Genomic DNA, 17,025 nt, shown 5'->3' on the forward strand with positions numbered 1-17,025 from the left:
CTTTCAAGGGCCACTGCTGCTTAGGTGATGAGTTTTTACATGATCATGGACTCCAGCTGCAATATCACAGAACACTTTATTTTAATAGATTTAGAAAAAATACAAATAGGTTTTTACAGGCAGTGATAAAGCCTGAACAGAATTTGCCTCCTTTGTGGATCACTATGTCCTGTTCTGCTAACAGATACAGTGGAATGATGCAGAAAAGCTTGGTTTGCTGTAATGCAGGAAAAGGGACAGTGAAAATAACAAAACTCAGCACTGGTCTGTTTCTGGGCTTGGCTTCCAACATGCTTCCTAAATCACCTTTAAATTACCTAAAGTATCTAACTATGTGAAAAACCGAATTAAAACCCCCAAAAGTTTTAACGGTAAAAGTGAGAAGGCAGTGAGCGTAGATTGCTGTCACCAGCCCGGAGTCCAGCCTGGCTTGCCTAACTAGTGCTCTTAGGGTCAGATGTAACTGATCACCAGCATAGTGACATTGGGGTCAATCTTACTATTCATCTGAATAATTTTGCCAGTGTGGGCAAAGGTGTTGCATTCTGGCCCCTAATAACAACATGACAGTAGTGCTTACAGGCCCCACTGAAGATCTGAGCCCCCCTGCTGATAGGTGCTGTACAAACAGGAAGAGTTTACAATCTCTGGAGATTATAGTTCAACTAACACAGGGCTGGATTCTCTGTTAAAGTTAACCCCAAGGTTTCCTTTGACAGTGAAAAGGCTATGTGTTGTATAACTGGAAGGGGATAATACCCCGCTTGAGATTGCAGTGCAAGTGGATATAGGTTTATGCCCCATACCTAGGAGGGCAGTGGCAGCAAGAGGAGCTAATGCCCCAACAGGGATGGAACGGTAAGGATGGCAGAGTTAGTATCCCACAGGGGGTGTCACAGTCAGAAGGGGGTCTTTGAGGAAGCACACACAGGGCCAGTGGGGGGTGGGGGACAGGGAACAGCTGAAACATACAGGCATAGCCAATATGGGTCTAAAGCCCCAGCTGGGTACCCCCAAGCCCAATAAATGAATGCTGCAGTTTTGTGGAGATTACGACAGGGAGACAGGAGCTTAATTTACGTGGGGTGGGGGTAGGATGTAGTGGAGAAATGCACCAGTGTGGGAGAGGGATAGGGGAGATGTGGTTAAAGGCAGAGTGTGAGGCGCTAGGATAAAGGGAAATGGGGGTGGAGTTGATACCCCAGTGGAGGGGGAAGGGGGAGTTGATATCCAGCAGGGGGGAAGGGTGATGCCCCAGTGTGGGGGGGTTGTTCCACGGGAGGGGTTCATGCCTCGGGGGGGGGTGGGGTTAGTGTGTCTCTAAGGGGCGGGGTCTCACACTGATAGGCAGGAGGCGTTGCGCGGGCGGAGCTTTTTCGGGCTATGGCAGCCACCGTAGTGTAGGCTCTGATGCTGTCTAAGTCACAGCCGGGCTGGGTGACAGGGTCCAGAGTCGCGGTAGGGACGGTACCGGAGCCGGTAAGGGCCGGCCCCCCCCCCCCCGCCCACCCCCTTCCCGGGCCCTCGCAGCCAGGCCAAACCCGCCTCCCATCGCCCCCGCACAGCCGGGCCCTGACAGGGAGCCTCCGCCCCCGGGTCCGCCGCTCCCCTCGCCTCGCGCCCCCGCCGTTCCCCGCCCGCACGTGCTCGGCTGGGTTCCCAGAACGACCCCCTCGCCCCAGCCCAGACAGGCTCCAAAGGCCGGAGAGGCCGGGTCGCGCCGCGCGGGGGCTCGTTTCACGCGTGGGTGCGGTGGGTCACTGCACAGCTGGTGGGCGGGGGTGCACCGAGGAGGAGGCAGTCCCTGGCCCTGCCTGCCCTAAGGACGGGACAGAGCTGAGCTGAACTTCCAGTCTCTAGACGACCCAGGTACATGGTGTAGGACGAGCGTGCTTTGTGGTCAGGCTCCGTGGGAAATCAGGGGCCGAGCTGGGCCGCTGATCTCGGGTCTCCTGTGTCCCAGCCCAGCGCCTTACTCACCAAACAGCCGTTGTTTGTAGGGCAGTGCAGTGTGGTGCCCAGTATTAGCCCTGTGCTTTTGCAGGGAGGTAGGAAGGCCCTTGGCAGGTTAGTGGAGTGTGCGGAGCCCTGCCTTCCAAAAAGCTCTCCTTGCAAACGCCAGTGGTTTTGCAGATGGCAAGAGCCCTCCCAGTGTCTCCCCTCTGGGTTCCTAATGCCAGATATTTACTTTTATTTATTAAAATATGCTCAGTTTAGGATAGTGAGAGTTAGGGGAGAGGGAGATCAAGGAATCCCGAGGAAGGAGAATGTAGTATAGCTGGGGCTTCTGAATTTAGATTTTAACTGATAAAACACCCTCGATTTAAAAAAAAAAAAAATCTCTGTTTATCCAATCAGCTCTGGAACTGGTTACTCAATTCATGCTGACTTCACCCCTTTTCCAATGCCCTTTGTTCATAGGGGCAATGCTCACTGGCTTGTAGTTAAGGGCTTGTCTATACAGAGCAGTAATGTGGACTACAGGGGTGTGATTTCTAAAGTGCGACAGCACTATTTATATGTACAAAGAGAGAGCCCCAGTTTGGACATCACCATGGAACTCAAAACTTGCTAAAAATAAATCCTGAAAATGAAATTAATAAACCCAGGAAAACAGAAGCCCTAAGTATAGCCTAGTGGATGGGGCACTGGACTAGCACTCCAGCCGCTCGAGGGAAGTGATTATTCCCCTCTATTCGGCATTGGTGAGGCCACATTTGGAGTACTGTGTCCAGTTTTGGGCCCCCCACTACAAAAAGGGTGTGGACAAGTTGGAGAGAGTCCAGCAGAGGGCAACCAAAATGATTAGGGAGCTGGAGCACAAGACTTATGAGGAGAGGCTGAGGGAACTAGGCTTGTTTAGTCTGTGAAAGAGAAGAATGAAGGGGGATTTGATAGCAGCTTTTAACTACCTGAAAGGGGGTTCCAGGGAGGATGGAGCTAGGCTGTTCTCAGTGGTGGTAGAGGACAGAACAAGGAGCAATGGTCTCAAGTTGCAGTAGGGGAGGTTTAGGTTGGATATTAGGAAAACGTTTTTCGCTAGCAGGGTGGTGAAGCATTGGAATGGGTTATCTAGGGAGGTGGTGGACTCTCCATCTTTAAAGGTTTTTAAGCTGCAGCTTGACAAAGCCCTGGCTGGAATGATTTAGCTGAGGTTAGTCCTGCTTTGAGCAGGGGGTTGGACGAGATGATCTCCTGAGGTCCCTTCCAACTCTAATCTTCTATGATTCTATGAGACCTGACTTCAGTTCCCAGCTCTGCCACTGGCCTGCTGGGTCACGTCCCTCTGTGCCTCAGTTTCCCTTCTGTAACATGGGGCTAGTGATACTGACCTCCTTAGTAAAGTGCTTTGAGATCTAAAGATGGAAAGTGCTATGTAAGAGCTAGGTATTGTTTATTCCAGGAGGGAAGTTTGAGATTTGGGTTGGGTGGTGAGTGCTGTAGGAAGGGATTTCAGGGTTATGGGGCTAGGATTGTAAAAGAGGGACCTGAGCTTATTAAAGTCAGACTGGGGATGGGATGCTATTATCAGGCTAGTTGTGGTGTTCTGGTGGTGGTTACTACAATGTCAGTTGTAGCTATTTATAATGCCCCCATCACTGCAGTAGCCAGGCACCTGTATTTCCTGTGTAGATGACAGATTGCTGCCTCCTTCAGCAATGTCCGTATGATCCCTCAGTGCTCGAGAGAATGAGAGAGAATTTTTTAATTTTCGTTGTTGGGTATCTCAATCCCTTCTCTTCCCTCATGTTCCAGGTGTAAGGGGCTTGTCTGATCTGCTAGGCCTAGCGTCCCTCATTGCTGGAGTACTGTTTCCTTTTAAGGACACTTTGCAACAGATCATAGTTAGGAGAGGCTTCCGCAAATGCTGAGACTCTGACGGTCAGTAGCAGCTGAGACTTGGCACTACCTGGGATCTGTCAACTGCTTCCCTCCTGCAGATAGTGTAGGAATTGGTCTGACTAATTCAAGAGGTCTTGAGAGAAGCCTGAACTTTTTCAACAACCTGAGGTGTTACTTTTAGCTAGAACACCAGATGGTGCACTCTCCCTGTGAATTCTGCTGATTTGATAATTTCACAGCTGTCTGGCTCTTCCTACAGCAGCCAGAAGAGGTTGCTGGAAGACTGTTTCTCTATTTTGAGGGTCATTGATCCCATCCTGGATATAGAGATATACAGTGTGTGGAAATGCCATGGACTTCTGAAGGTTCTTGTGTTATTGACTATCCTTGATCTAGTCTATGGGTGTAGGGCTCAGACCTGCCTTTTTGCCTTCAAGCCTGAGACAGCAGATTGATGTTATTGAGGAATGAGACACCGTTGTCCCCAAAAGACCCCCAGTGCAGAGCTTCTTGTCTTTATATTGCTGCAATTAAACTGAACTGATTTTCAGCCAAAGTAAATGGAAAGTGCCTGGAGGGCCTGTGAGATTGTGACGTGTTGGCTGGATCACTCTAATCCCCCATTTTTGGGCCTTCATTTGTTCTGCGGACACCGAACGTGGTAGCATAACTGCTCCACTGGCCTGAGAACCAGGGATGCCCATTCGCTGAATTGGTCGCCTATTCAACAAATGCGGTCTGGGGACTTTATGTTAATATCCCCAATATCTGGCTGGTCTCAGTGATGCACTCTCCATTATTATTACTTACGTTACCATAGCATCTAGGAGTCCAGTCATGGACTTCATTTTGCTTAGTGCTGTATAAACACAGAGCAGTCCTTGCCCTCAAGGAGTTTAAATCTAACACTAGAGATAACAGGTGGATGCACACAGATGGGGGAGTACAAGTAAACAATGAGGACGCTAACCAGCATGATAGGTCAAGCTTTGTGTAGGCCTCATGGCAAAGGAGTATTCTGAGGAGAGATTTGAAGGTGGATAACATATTAGCTCTGTGGATGTTTATGCAGAGAACCTCCCAAGCACGTGGGGCAGGGTGAGAGAAAGCACGAAGGTATTTGAAAATTTAGCAAGTGGGCCGTGGATAGTGGCATGGGCCGATCGAAAGTGAGCACCGACAGCTCGATAGCGAATGAGAGATGATAGGCAGGGTAGGGGCTGACTGAAGGGCCTTGAAAGTGAATGGCAGCAGCTTATGTTTGATGCACTACAGAAGGAGGAGCCAGTGGACGGATTCAAAGAGAGAATGACATGGTCAGAGCAACAGGCTAGGAAAATGATCTTTCTATTTGCCTGTTAAATGCCAGGGAATAGCAATCAACACTGGGACAGGGAAGACCTTGAAAAATGTTATCCAAATGCCACTCACCACAGCTGCTTCCTGGTGGTGACCCTTGGCCCCATTCTTCTCTCTCCTGATGATTGCTGTCCCCTTCCCCGCTTTTCCAGGGATCTAGTCAGGAGGGAAGAGGCCTCCTGGCTGCTCTGTGGTGGTGTTGCTTGGTAGAGGGGATGTTGCTCCTTTACTGGGCAGGAGCCTGGGAGTCCCATGTGTACAGCCTGCTCCTGTGTTGATTGCAATGAGGAAGCAGAAACCAGCAGAGAGCCAGGTAAGGGGGCTTCAAAGAAGCCACCAGCGGCTGTCCCGTTCCCTAACATCAGTGTGGTCCATGAGTGCTTAGTGCACTGGGAGGTGTTGGCAGCTTTACCTGCCTCCTGCTAGTGCCTGCTGCTTCGCAGTCTTTTGCCTCTCATGTGCCAGAAGTAGGAAGGAGAATGAAACTGATCTGTCAGTTTCACTCCCTATGACTAATAGGGGAAGCTGACCATGAGCCTTTTTCTCTTTTTCTGGAGCCCTGCTGGAGATGGGTGCCTGATTGGGAGTCTGAGAGAGCCCACAAGGGAAAGGGGCAGAGCATGCACTTGAGGGCATGAGGACAAACTTATAACTCTCCATCTTATACTAGCTGCTTTGCTTGTTGGTGTTTGGGGAGAATCTTTCTACCCCAGATCCCTAGGATGCATAGGAAAATGGTCATGTGATCTGTGCTGTATAGCCTCTGCTCAGATCCCCCTGGGCCTCTGATAAATTAGGATGAGTTTAGCATGAGAATGGCAGCAGGTAACATGAGCTTCAGTAGATTCCACAGCAGATTAACACTAACAGCATTAAAGACATTCTGATCAAGCAGCCTGCCCTGTAATTAGAGGGAAAGGGGAGGAAGGCCTTTTATGTTCTGACCTGTGGTGGGGGAGAAAGGACAAGAAGGCTGCCAAACCTATTGCTTGCTAGCTCCAGGTACACTAGGAATGCGTACCACACTCCCCTTCTGCACGGATGTCAGCTAATCAGTGGCCCTGGCTACATGTAGGCCAAACTAAGGCTGGAAACTGTTCCAAATCTGATGTCTAACACACTTTGACTGGCCAGTGGGGATGGGCCCCTGAAATCAGAGAACCATCCATCACAGAGAACTCTGCTAGGAATAACCATTCCAATTCTAGCATGGCTAGGACAAACTATCAAATGCAGATGCTTCCTGTATTTAGCCCATGCTACAGAGCGTTACTGTGTCTGAAAGAGTTGCCAACATCATGTTAGTCCATACAGGGCTTTAGCCGTCAGCACAGACCGCAGCCGTGATATCCGTTAACCATGAAAGTTAAGTGTTGTATCACAGTTAGCAGGCATGATGCTGAACATTTTGTCCTGGTCTCTGTCACTGTTTCACTTTGCTCAGCATCATGTCCGTTAATACAGTTGTTGGCAACCGTGAAACTTGTAATTCAGATGAGATTCTAGATGCTCAGGGCTCAGTCATAACTGTGTCCCGATACCTGGTGGACTACAGGTCAGTTTGAAATATTACTGTATTATGTGTATTGCAATAGTGTCTAGTCCCATTTCCCAGGAGGTAGGGAAGCTTTATTCCCATTTTACAAGCAGGGGCAACTCATGAATGGAAATGCTGAGTGAATTGCCTGGGGTCCCTGAGGGAGTAGTCGTCAGAGCTGGGAATAAAACTCAGCACTTTGATTTTGAGCCACTAGACCAGTTATGTTCACTGTTCACAAAAGGAAGCAGAATTCCAAGTGAATTTCCTTCTGGGCTTTTGGATGATATGAGAGAGAGAACAATGTGCATTAGCTAAATCAGCTAATGTAGCAGTGTGCCTTGTTCTGTATCACCACGTCTCTTTTGAGTTTTGAATTTGCCCTGCTCATTTTCACTCTTTATATGTACTGGCATCAGTACGTTCAGTGAGCTTACAACCCTGTGAGTAGCTTAGCTTGAATGACCTTCTGTAGCTAAATGAAACCAAACCCAGACTGAAGACTTAAGTATGTAATTTAGATCCTTTTCCTGTAACTGAGAGTCCTCTATTATAATGAGAGTGTGGGAAGAGTTTAAACTGCAAAATAGAGCCATATACCAGAATCTGGAGTTGATTTGGGTTTTTTAACCAATTCCCAAACACCCCAGCCTGGCCCTGCTAAACTCTACTTACTCACCAGGATTTATTTTATGATTTTAGGTAGGCAAGTGGATTTTGTGTGTCGGATGGTGAATTTCCATGCTGACATTGCAAGACTGTGCTAACCCCTGTATAAATCTTTTCTAGAAACCAGAAAATGAAGCTAAAGGAAATTGAGCGAACAGCTGTTCAGGTGTGGAGTCCAGCAAGCAACCACCCCATCTACCTAGCAACAGGTACAGGTCCCCAGCCATGGGATTCACATGAGAATGAAAGTGTGAGCCACACAGGTGGTGTAACCATCTGTTATGTGCACAGAGACAGGACCATCTTATATTCCATCATCAAGAGTCACTTGAAATCTTTCTGGAGCTGATTAAGTGATACAGGCAAGATAAATATCAGGGCCTATTTTTTTAAAAGTGACTAGTGACTTTTGGATGCCCAGCTTGACGCTTTGAAGGAGACTGTTTTTCAGAGGGTAAATTCTCAGCCCTTTCTGATCTAATGTCTAAACTAGCCCCTTTAAAGTGTATAAATTTGGGCAACTGATCACTTTTTTAAAATTTAGTGCCATGTATTTGAAAATGACTTTGCTCTTTATTTGACTATGTAAACATCTCCAATTATTAAACATGAAAGAACCTTACAAATCAGTTGCTTGCTTTTCACTTTGTATTTCTTCTCACTTCACTCAGTTTGGACATTGGACCATAGACTAATGTCCTTTTTCAGTATGGTCAGTTTCACTTCCTGGTCTTCAGACGCTATTACTCTTAGGTTCCCAACACTGCAGAGTGAAGGATCAATATGAAACTGTTCGCACTGGAATTCCCAGCTGTTTCTATTTGCATTGTTCAGCCCCCAAATTTTAAATTTCATTTAAACACTTAGCAGTGCCCCTTTAATACTTGATTTGCAGAGTTTTCAAATTCCTTGGATTGGCTGGTGTAAATGGGGAGCTGGTGACCTGACATCACTCTACAGTGTGACAACAAGTGAGTTGTGTCTCCTGTCTAGGGCAGTACTGGACTCTCATCTTGTCTGTCTTGTTCTCTATTCGCTCACACAAACTTTCTTCAGGCCTCTGTACACTGCAGACACAAGCATGTCAGAGCAACTGACTAACATTCAGTTGATTGTAAGTATGGTTCCAATTTGCAGTGTAGTCTGATCCTTTATTGTGTTTGGTAACCAGGCTAAATCGGAGGTCAAAGTAAGAGCACTGGCTGCAATCCCTCTAGATCCAGAGCTACCCAATTTCATAGTTTGGACCACTTTTTGATAGTGTCTCCTGTGCACCTCCTTTCCCATTAGCAATAGAATAACATCCCCATGGCAACTACAGCACTTGCTTGCATGGGAAAGTTACATTAGGAAATTACTCAATGTATTTTTAGCTTCTTTAATTTCAGTGTAGCAGCCGGAAATAAAGAAGAGAACCAGCACCACGGGAGCAGCCAGTTCTCCATGTACCATCAGCAAGTGTTTCAGAAACCACAGTTAAGGAATCTCTGATGTGGATTAGATCTGGAAAGTCTGACCAAGGCTTTATGAACACAATTAAGGTCCAGTCTACAGTACAAATTGGAATCATAATTGTAACCAGGGTCACTAAAATAGCTGCGTTAGTACTGAAGATAGGGGCTTTGTGGACGAGGCTGGAAGTATTTTCGGGAACAGGTATGGGAACTTTATTTCCGTTGTTCAAAGGCAAAGGGACATTTAATCACAATTCTCAGGATCAACATTTCTTGAGGAAGATCTGATCTCTTTTAAAGCCCATGTCTTAATTATGTGGTTCTCTGAGCTGTATATTCAGGCAGAATGTGCTCACAGGACCATAGTAAAACTGACCATCTTTCAAGAACCTGCTTGCTTTGTAGTACAAAAGCCTTGTTCTTTCTGTACCCGGGGACCATGGAAGGAGTTCTCACCTGTGTCCTCTCTCCTTGTACCTTTGCCTAGGAACATCTGCCCAGCAGCTGGATGCCTCCTTCAGTACAAATGCCACCCTGGAAATCTTTGAGATCGACTTCAGGGACCCTTCCCTGGACATGAAGTGCAGAGGAATCCTTCCTGCTTCCAACAGGTACTGGAGCGTCCTGCTAATGCACCAGTACAGTGGCTGTATTTGAGTAAGGGCTGGGTGACTTTATGACCAATGCAGGATGAGGTGGGGGTGCTCATATCTTCAGGGTGAAGCTGCTCACATGTCAGGGCCTGGAAAGAATCCTGCCCAGCACCCATCCTCCAGTGGGTGAGCATTGCACAGCTTGGCAAAGAGGGAAGAATTTGGCAGCTAATATGTTCAGATGGGAGGTGGTGGAATCTCCATCTTTAGAGGTTTTTAAGGCCTAGCTTGACAAAGCCCTGGCTGGGATGATTTAGTTGGTGTTGGTTCTGCTTTGAGCAGGGGGTTGGACTAAATACCTCCTGAGGTCCCTTCCAGCCCTAATTTTCTATGATTCTATAGAGGACTGCGGTACATCCACACTGAAAAGTGGGAAAATCTGAAGGTACCCTGGGGTGTGTGGGAGGGTGGTTGGTGACTATTGGTCTACATCACATGGAATATCTTGATGAAGATATGAAATCAAAAGATTGCAGGATGGAGTTGTGAAACTGGGCATGAAAGAGCTGATGGTAAATCTAGTCACCAGACAATTTATTAATAGGAGAGTGAGTTCGGAGGTTCAGGGATATTTTTACACCACAGAGCTACACCAGTGCAACAGCATCGTGTCAATGCGCTCCACTGATATAAAGCAGGGCTTGCAGTGGAGTGCATCTGGAGTTCCATTCATGATGTGTCACATTGATGCAAGCACCATTTTTGCAGATTTCAAGGCTAAAAGGAACAAGTACGACTCTCTAATCTGACCTAATGAAACACAGGCCAGAGAATTTCACCTACTGATTCCCACATCCAGTCAGGGCAGTGTATTTAAATTGGGGGTTTAGACTGGTGTATCTACATCAGTGCATAACTCCCTCTAGATATGCTCTTACAGGGCTGACCTTTGCAATTCTCCACCTTCAAAGTTGTTGGCAGGAGGCATGCGGTTTTTGGTGAAGAGGACCCATTGCCTTCTGAGAAAGGGAATTGCCCTTTGAGATGCAGGGTGGTGGGATACCTCTTGGTATGTTTCATGTGTGTGAGCCAGGAGTGTTGTCCTCTGGTGCTGGGATTCTTAGCAAAGGTGTCTGCGGGGAGTTGGCGTGAGCTGACGCTCTGCCCTAACTTTACTCTGGCCAGGTTTTTTTTTCTTTCCTTAGGTTTCACAAGCTGATCTGGGGCAGCTTTGGAAACGGATCCTCTAATTCCTCTGGGGTGATAGTAGGTGGAGGGGATAATGGAGTGCTAACGCTGTTCAGTGCATCCCAGATTCTGACGTCTGGGACAGAGCCTATTATTGGACAGAGGGAGAAGCATACTGGCCCCGTTCGAGCTCTTGACTTTAATCCTTTCCAGGTACGCAGCTAGTGAAATGTTACAGCACAATGCTGTCTGCTACCATGACAGTGGGCAGCCACCGTGGCTTCCACACTAACTAGCTCCCATGTTCAGAGGGATTTAACTCTGGATTGGACAGCCTGTAAACTGGAGAAAAGAAGGGGCTGCTTGTAAAGGCACTGGACCGGGCCTCAGGAGTTCTGAGTTCAGTTCCTGGTTCTGCCACAGACTGTGTGTGAGACCTTGGACAAGTCACTTCATCTCTCTGCCTCAGTTCCCCATCTGTAAAACAGAGATGGTAATACTCCATTTGTTTGTCTTGCCTAGTTAGACAGTTAATTCTTTGGGGCAGTAAGTATACTTACTACGTGTTTGTACAGCACCTAGCACAGTGGGGCTTTGATCGTGGCTGGAGAGTCTAGGCACTATTGTAAGACAAATATATCATCATAATCTGAATGCTGTGGTGTTGGATGGTCACAGAGTCCAAGAGGCCAATTCAGGGCTTGCTGCAGCCTTTGTGGAGGCTCTGCACCTTCCCGGAATGTTCCTGGAACACCTTTGGATCTTGGCCATCAAGCTGTGTTTAATCTGACTGGGAAGCTGTGGCATGCTGCCTTTGGCAGGGTGTGCTGGGAGAGTCAGGCCTTACACATGTTCTGAACATGCAGCTTACTAGGCAAAAAAAGCAAACGTGCCCCCTCCACTCCTACCACAGCCAAAAAGAGAAGGACTGGAAAGGAGCCCAGGATCATGACCAGTCATAACCTGGGTAATTCCTCTCTGCTCATCACCACTCCCCCTGCAGACTTACCGGTTTCATTTCTAACCCCAGCCTATTGTCACTGTGCGCTGTTAAACCGTTGCCTTTTCCCACCTTAGAGATGGCTGTGTTTCAGAGATCCCTGTTTGTGGTCAGTCTGCCCACGTCAATCCTCTCAGTATTTTGGGATACATTGGGGTGGCAGGTGCCACAGAGAGAGAAAACAATCACAGTGCTCTTATCCTCCCTAACCCAGTCCCGGTGGTACACCTGGGGCTCTGTCTCCCTTCCCTTCTGCAGGGTGGGCATGGTCTCCATTGGGGGCCCATCTCTCCCCCTCTCCAGCAGGGATGCGTTCTGTGGTGGGGCATACTATGATTCCACATTGCTCACACTTCCTATAGTTTTGTTGTTTTCTTTGGTGGTGGTTAGTCTAAGGAAGTCTGTCGTCCTCTTCCCCTGTGGATGCTGTGAGCAGAGAGATAACAGTGCTTTTGCTTTCCCTGCAGTGTAACCTCCTGGCCTCTGGAGCCAATGATTCTGAAATTTACATCTGGGACTTGAATAACTTCAGTGTGCCAATGACTCCAGGGGCTAAATCTCAGGTAAAGGGGCTTCTCTCTTGGCATGGGCCTTGCTGCTCTAGAAGTGCTGGGTCCCTGGAAAGACATTTGAGACTGGAGGGTGGGGGGAGTGATCCTGCTCCAATAAGCACCTGGGATTTGTCAGATAGGTGGGTATGGAATTGACCCAATCACGGTCACTGGGGAAATCACGACTGGGGACAGCAGGCCTCTTTCACAGGAGATGGCAGAGGTGGTAAAAGTGGCAGGGTAGAGCTTGTGGTGTTGGTGGGTGCCCTGCTAGGCTGGGATAAATTCTTTATGGAGACTTTGCACTAGGTGCATTTGAACAAGACCAGTATGTTACATCCTCCAGCTGTGCACGTGAGGCGGGTCAGGCTCGGCATAATACGCTTATCAAGCCTTTTCTGGGGAAATAAGGGATCTGTTAGGGATCTTCGTGCGATATGAGAGGCTTCAGTTACTGTAATAACCACAGTGTGGCCAGGAAGCCATTGGTGGAGCTGGGCAGTTGCTCCTGGATAGTGTCTCTTAGCTTTAAAGGGGAAGCAACCCTTTCAATTGTAATTTATATGGGAGTTCCCCCTGGTGAGCAACACAATTAGCTGTTATTGTTCGCTCACTGAAAAGAGGGCGGAGGCTTTCTTGGGCTAGAACACCCTCCTTGCCTGCCTCCTGTGTTATGGTAGGGTGAAGGCAGCTAGCCCTAGAATCTTCAGTGTCTTCCATCATGCTGTGCTCCTGAAATGCTGCAACAGGACTTCCCATTTGTGTTCTCTCCTTGAGATCAGGGGCTTCTCTCTGGTCTGCAGCCTGCTTCTCTGTACATCCCAGCCCGTTGAGCCATTCAGTCCTGTCTGATTCTGTTGCTTCCCAGTGGCATTAACGGTTAAGGACGCCCTTGGCCGATGCGGTCTGTGGTGTGGAATCCAGCGTGTTCTCCACCTAAGGGCTTCCTTGGCCCTAGCTGGGTGCCTAGATTAGAGGTGCTGCTGTTTCTTTCCTGATCAGCAGCTCAGTCACTCCGTGTTCGTGGAGCAGAGTCTGTAGATCCTGTGGGAAGACATTGGTGCCTTGGCGCACTCTGAGACAAGCCGGGAATGGGGTCCCGGTGCCGGTGTCCCCGCTGCACGGGTGTAATGAATCTGTGGCCTCTCTTGCCTTGTCAGCCTCAAGAAGATGTCAGCGCGGTGTCCTGGAATCGCCAGGTGCAGCACATCCTATCCTCCGCTCACCCCAGTGGGAAGGCTGTTGTGTGGGACCTCAGGAAGAACGAGCCCATCATCAAAGTCAGCGACCACAGCAACAGAGTGAGTGGGGGAGGGGCTGTGGGCTGGACTCCGAGGGCCTGATTCTCGGTTGTCCTGCCGCCTGGCAGTGCAGAGGGGCTACCAGGCAGCTGCATGGGACTCTGGGGGTAATAACCTCAGAGCAAAAAGCCTTCTATGGAAATGCAGCTCTGCAGTATGCACCCCTTCCATAGGAGGCACCTTTCCAGGGGGCATCTGATGTGCAATAGAGCCTGGCCAGGGCATTCTTACACTTTGGTGGTTCTGTGCCACGACGGTGGCCCAGGGCACCTGTTGTTTGTCCCCTGTTAGCACTCTGAGGAGAGAGGCCAAGGATCAAATGACCTGCCTGCTCCTTAGCATGCTCACTCCAGCTCGGTTCTGAGGCGCGCAGGCATGTGGTGTGTGTGTGGAATTAACACTGCTGTGCTGTGCTGTACATGGGATGAGCAGAGGACCGCACTCTCCAGGGCTGGGAATCGGCACCTTCCCCCAGTACCAGATTCACATCACAGCAGCAAAGGAAGGAAATAAAGGCACCAGTCTGTCAGAGCAAAGGAGCTGCAGCCAAGTGTCTGATGTCTCCATAGAGCCCATTGCTGTTGCAAATGTTTCTTTGGGGAGGGGAGAGTCAGATTCTAGTGTGCCTGGGCCAGGAGGCAGGTGAACACGTGACCTTGCCGGGGCGAGATGTGTGCTACAGAGGCAAGCCTGGGATCTCCATCTCCTAGGCAGATGGGAAAGACGGTTACCGAGGCAAGGATTGCATTAGAAGCTCCATGGCTGGTGAAAGAACAGAGAAAATCTCTGATCACTAACCAAGTGAGAAATAGACCCTTTGCTCTCCCTCTACATAGGGTGTGCTTGCCCTGGAGTTCTGGCTCATTCCTAAGAGGAGTGTGGTCTAGTGGACTGAGCAAGGTACTTGTGAGTTTTAATCCTGGTTCTGCTACTGATTTCCTGTGTGGCCCTGGGCCAGTCCCTAAGTCTCTCTGGTTAGTTTCCCTATCTGTGTGATTGGTGTACCAATGTTTACCTTCCAAATGGGAGTGTTCTGAGATTTAGCTGGTCTCTAGTGCTCTGGAGAGTTAAGTGCTAAGTGTTATGTCTCTGGGCCATTTAGTTTGTTGCCAGCCAGCTCTGCTGTGTTGTCAGTCTGTGCTGTTGTGTCCCCAGATGCACTGCTCAGGAATGGCCTGGCACCCAGAAGTTGCTACCCAGCTGGTTCTTTCCTCGGAGGACGACCACATGCCGGTGATCCAGATATGGGACCTACGCTTTGCCACCTCTCCTTTGAGCCAGCTGGAGGGCCACACAAGGTAGGAGACTGGCTGTTGCTCTGCCTTTCTGAGGATTCCCATCTTTCCGGGTCAGGCTGTCTGGCTTTTGAACTGAGGAGCAGGGATGCATGGGTTTCGTTCTAGTCTGACTGAGGTCGAGAAGCGAACTAACAATGCTGCCATTGTGCTAACGTGTCCACATAAGCTGCTCCCATGTGACTGGACTGGGGAGTGCCACCTTCTTGCTTTCAGGGGGTGACTGTGTTCTCTCTGGTCTGTTTCAGGGGAGTCCTGTCTATCTCTTGGTGCCAGGCTGATCCTGAGCTGCTGCTCAGTAGTGCCAAAGACAACCGGATCTTGTGCTGGAACCCCTGCATTGGTGAGGTGCGTTGCAAGTTTGATTCCATGGCAGTAAGTACACACTTCCTGCCTGGTATGTATTTGCATGCTGTGGCAAGCGTGTGACATTTAACATGTTGTCCCCCTTTGGTGCATTCTCTGCACTATTCCAGTGCCCACTGTCTAGAGAGAGCAAGAACTGTTGGTCTGTCCTAAACCCCCTTTTTTTTGGTTGGTTTATTTCTCCCTTGCTATTTCTCTTCTGGGGTGTCTCTTTCCTTGGAAAGCAGGTGCTACAATATTACAGTGCTGGCTGCAGAAACACTTTAACTATAACTACCCTTGTGGTGGCATGTAGAGTACAGATGCTCGCACGCCCAGCTAGCATGGGGAAAAATAGCAGTGTGGTCAGTGAGGCGCCGCTTAGGCTAGTAGAGTGGAATGCCCTGTATCTGAACTCCTAGATATCGACCTTACGTGGGCTCTCTACATACCCAAGCCAGGCCTCCCACCTCTACACTGGTTTTGCTGTGTAGTGTCCCTCTGCCTCCCTGCTGCTGGAGGCTTTCGTTGTGGTGGGGTGGCTGCAGGTGTGGTGCCTATATAATACCAGCCACCCTAAGCCTAGTCCTAGCCTTTGAAAGCAGAGTGAAACGGACTAGGGTTACCCATTCCAAATCAATGTCGCTCTGCAGCCAAAGCCCTTCTGCTCTTATGCACTGCATCTCTCTGTAGCCTCCTGCTGTTGGTCTAGTTACTTTGAAATATTGCAGCTGCAATGAATCCTAGCTGGCAGACTACCAGGAAGTGATCATGATCAGGGTGCATTACGCATGCTGAGATATCAGGAATGTGTGGCAAACCTGCCATGTGTAGTTGGCTTGGGGAAAACAAGTGACTGTGTTCCTGTGTGACATCCTCACCCCTTTCCCATCTGTGCTAGGTGATTTACGAGCTGCCTACTCAAAGCCAGTGGTGTTTTGATGTCCAGTGGTGCCCTCGGAATCCATCAGTCTTCTCCGCTGCCTCTTTCAACGGGTGGATCAATGTTTATTCTGTCATGGGTGGGAGCCTAGAAGCTCAGCAGAAGACTCAAGCTGACAAGGTAGAGTCCCATGGAACAGAGAACAGGCGTGCTGGCTGGGCTTGGTGGCATGGCGGTTGGTTGCTTGGATTCAGGGAGCGTTGGGAATGCATCGCTGTGGCAGAGTGTGATTTCACTGTGGCCACAGGTGCTGCAGTGAGCACACCTGTGAGGGGGTTTGCGTGGGTCTCAAGCCCACATAGTGTTTGTGAAAACCAAAGATTAATTGTAGGGAGCTGGTCAGGCTTCTAGATTGACCGGCTAATGTCCAGCCACGACCTCAAGGATTCTGGACCCACATTGCTGATTGACAGAAATGTGACTCCGTGTCGTCTTATCAATTTTATTAAGGCTATTAAACAAAAATAAAATTAAGTAAACATATCACCAAAGGTGAGCTACTACTAAACCGAGCTACAAATAAGATAATACAGTGATCAAATCACCAAGATAGTCTGTGTTTAATTGGAGTTAAATGATACAGTTAGTTAAATTGTCAGATTAATACAGCAAATAATCAATCCTTATAACTGCTGAGAAAGGGATCTAGGAAGCTGTCTGTCTGTCCTTTTGGTTATAAACCCTGACTAAAGAATTTTACCCAAGACAGCCTAATCTATAACTTGGTTAAATATTTTGATACTAAAACCCAATGGTTATTGAATATCAGAAACCCATTATTTGAGCTAATTCCAAAGTTTCCTTCTTAGATTTCAATTTTCTCTTCCCCCAGCAGAAGTATTATAATACTGGTCTTAATAGAATACTCTGATAAGCAGAAGTTTACCAACTCTGTTTGACAGACAGCTTTGAGTTTTTTAGGACTCTCAAAAGACAGGACATGCTTT

At 48.5% G+C, this 17,025-nt stretch overlaps 1 protein-coding gene across 4 annotated transcripts in view; it reads left to right on the forward strand.

Annotated features, from left to right (window-relative positions):
• The first annotated feature begins 1,385 nt into the window (after nucleotides 1-1,385).
• Nucleotides 1,386-17,025, forward strand: part of SEC31B (SEC31 homolog B, COPII coat complex component) — a 39,891-nt gene continuing 24,251 nt past the window's right edge. For 3 of the 4 annotated variants that reach the window (XR_010917848.1, XR_010917850.1, XM_067537392.1), the window contains exons 1-9: nucleotides 1,386-1,479; nucleotides 7,529-7,617; nucleotides 9,350-9,473; nucleotides 10,661-10,856; nucleotides 12,111-12,206; nucleotides 13,355-13,495; nucleotides 14,651-14,793; nucleotides 15,039-15,138; nucleotides 16,037-16,198. Coding sequence is in view for 2 of the 4 variants with exons in the window: in XM_067537392.1 (XP_067393493.1) it covers nucleotides 7,539-7,617; nucleotides 9,350-9,473; nucleotides 10,661-10,856; nucleotides 12,111-12,206; nucleotides 13,355-13,495; nucleotides 14,651-14,793; nucleotides 15,039-15,138; nucleotides 16,037-16,198 (1,041 nt within the window). In the remaining 2 variants the exon portion in view is untranslated. Of the gene's footprint in view, nucleotides 1,480-1,718; nucleotides 1,870-7,528; nucleotides 7,618-9,349; nucleotides 9,474-10,660; nucleotides 10,857-12,110; nucleotides 12,207-13,354; nucleotides 13,496-14,650; nucleotides 14,794-15,038; nucleotides 15,139-16,036; nucleotides 16,199-17,025 lie in introns of those variants that run through there. The other variant, XM_067537402.1, reaches the window with a different exon arrangement.

This window comes from Emydura macquarii, unplaced genomic scaffold (genome assembly GCF_026122565.2).
Source record: "Emydura macquarii macquarii isolate MOO-44397 ecotype Brisbane River unplaced genomic scaffold, CSIRO-AGI_Emac_v2 contig_67, whole genome shotgun sequence".
In the NCBI taxonomy this organism is placed as follows: Eukaryota; Metazoa; Chordata; order Testudines; family Chelidae; genus Emydura; species Emydura macquarii.